Source organism: Oncorhynchus mykiss, chromosome 18 (assembly GCF_013265735.2).
Source record: "Oncorhynchus mykiss isolate Arlee chromosome 18, USDA_OmykA_1.1, whole genome shotgun sequence".
NCBI classification, from domain to species: Eukaryota; Metazoa; Chordata; class Actinopteri; order Salmoniformes; family Salmonidae; genus Oncorhynchus; species Oncorhynchus mykiss.
The window spans coordinates 8,133,042-8,135,541 of record NC_048582.1 but is presented as its reverse complement, the minus strand read 5'-3'; the positions used below and the strand labels follow the sequence as shown (position 1 = coordinate 8,135,541).

The window sequence follows — 2,500 nt, the reverse complement described above, 5'->3', positions numbered from 1 at the left end:
ACATCCATCAGCTGTCAGCCAGCTGCTATCTCATATCTCACGGTCGCCATGGCAGCACGACACTCCAATATCACTGTTTGACCAATCTGTTAGCCTGTCTGTCATACATCTATTTTGTCCCTGACCATAATGTGTGAGGGCATATTCATATTCAACAAACCCAGACCTGGGTTCAAATACTATTTGAAATCATTTCAAATATTTTATCTGTGCTTGACTGGGCTTGTCTGGCCTTCTGGATCATTAGAATAGTCCCAAAATGGCAAACTTCGCCTATCCGGAACCCATCCAGGCTATAGCAAACACTCAGCGTTCATGAGAGATATCAAATAGTGTTTGAACCCAGGTCATGTACAATGGAATTAAAAATGCACTCCATGATCTTAATGAGCACAACCAATTCTAAACACATAGTTTCAATTGGATTTGTTACATAGCATACAAATCAAATTGCAAAAAAAATATATTTTGCAGGATTGGATGACGTGGTACACAATTTGATGGCGTAGTGTACAATTTGATGGCGTAGTGTACAATTTGATGGCGTAGTGTACAATTTGATGACGTGGTACACAATTTGATGATGTGGTACACAATTTGATGACGTGGTACACAATTTGATGGCGTAGTGTACAATTTGATGACGTGGTACACAATTTGATGATGTGGTACACAATTTGATGACGTGGTACACAATTTGATGGCGTAGTGTACAATTTGATGACGTAGTGTACAATTTGATGACGTAGTGTACAATTTGATGACGTGGTACACAATTTGATGACGTGGTACACAATTTGATGGCGTAGTGTACAATTTGATGACGTGGTACACAATTTGATGATGTGGTACACAATTTGATGGCATAGTGTACAATTTGATGATGTGGTACACAATTTGATGACGTGGTACACAATTTGATGGCATAGTGTACAATTTGATGACGTAATACACAATTTGATGACGTGGTACACAATTTGATGACGTGGTACACAATTTGATGGCATAGTGTACAATTTGATGACGTAATACACAATTTGATGACGTGGTACACCATTTGATTATATAGTACACACTTTAATGACATAGTACACAATTTGAGGACGTGGTTCACAATTTGACTGGCTGAGATTATACAGAAGATTGAAAGTGCATCTTTATGGACTTGGACAAACACATAAGCAAGCACACGTACAACACGAAAACGTCTGCTGATTTGGTTGTTATCCGTACCGTATTTCATCACACAGAGGAGGATGTTAAGGGTTACCTGTGTTATCAGAGATAAAGCTCTGTTTAGACTCCACACCTCACTGATCAGGGCTTTAGTTTAAGGGTTACCTGTGTTATCAGAGATAAAGCTCTGTTTAGACTCCACACCTCACTGATCAGGGCTTTAGTTTAAGGGTTACCTGTGTTATCAGAGATAAAGCTCTGTTTAGACTCCACACCTCACTGATCAGGGCTTTAGTTTAAGGGTTACCTGTGTTATCAGAGATAAAGCTCTGTTTAGACTCCACACCTCACTGATCAGGGCTTTAGTTTAAGGGTTACCTGTGTTATCAGAGATAAAGCTCTGTTTAGACTCCACACCTCACTGATCAGGGCTTTAGTTTAAGGGTTACCTGTGTTATCAGAGATAAAGCTCTGTTTAGACTCCACACCTCACTGATCAGGGCTTTAGTTTAGTTTCCTAACAACTAAAAAGCTCACACTTTATTTCTCTTTTAAACCTGTGACTATTTTACTTGAAAACGTATATGTTTTTCATAGAGTTACGGAATAGGCAGGGAACAGTCACTAGCATTGTTGAGGAACAGTCACTCTAACATTCATCTAGTTAGGAAACAGTCACTCTAACATTGTTAGGGTACAGTCACTCTAACATTTCTAGGGGACAGTCACTCTAACATTGCTAGGGGACAGTCACTCTAACATTGCTAGGGGACAGTCACTCTAACATTGCTAGGGAACAGTCACTCTAACATTGCTAGGGGACAGTCACTCTAACATTGCTAGGGGACAGTCACTCTAACATTGCTAGGGAACAGTCACTCTGACATTGCTAGGGAACAGTCACTCTGACATTGCTATGGAACAGTCACTCTGACATTGCTAGGGAACAGTCACTCTAACATTGCTAGGGAACAGTCACTCTAACATTGCTAGGGAACAGTCACTCTAACATTGCTAGGGAACAGTCACTCTAACATTGCTAGGGAACAGTCACTCTAACATTGCTAGGGAACAGTCACTCTAACATTGCTAGGGAACAGTCACTCTAACATTGCTAGGGAACAGTCACTCTAACATTGCTAGGGAACAGTCACTCTAACATTGCTAGGGAACAGTCACTCTAACACTGAGGTTGTGTGTGTTTGTGCCTTGACACTGTGTGTGTGAGCTGACACTGATGTTGTGTGTGTTTGTGCCTTGACACTGTGTGTGTGTGTGTGTGTACCTGCTCTTTGACACGTGTGTGTGTTTTAGATCTCGCTGG

The 2,500-nt window shown here is 40.8% G+C and overlaps 1 protein-coding gene across 9 annotated transcripts in view; it reads left to right on the top strand.

The window, feature by feature from the left end:
* The window catches only part of LOC110496981 (dystrophin), a 394,538-nt gene that overhangs the window by 206,155 nt on the left and 185,883 nt on the right, over nt 1-2,500 (top strand). For all 9 annotated transcript variants that reach the window (XM_036951595.1, XM_036951594.1, XM_036951600.1 and 6 more), the window contains one exon: nt 2,491-2,500. This exon is cut by the window's right edge and continues 172 nt beyond it. In XM_036951595.1, coding sequence (XP_036807490.1) covers nt 2,491-2,500 — 10 coding nt within the window. The remainder of the gene's footprint in view (nt 1-2,490) is intronic.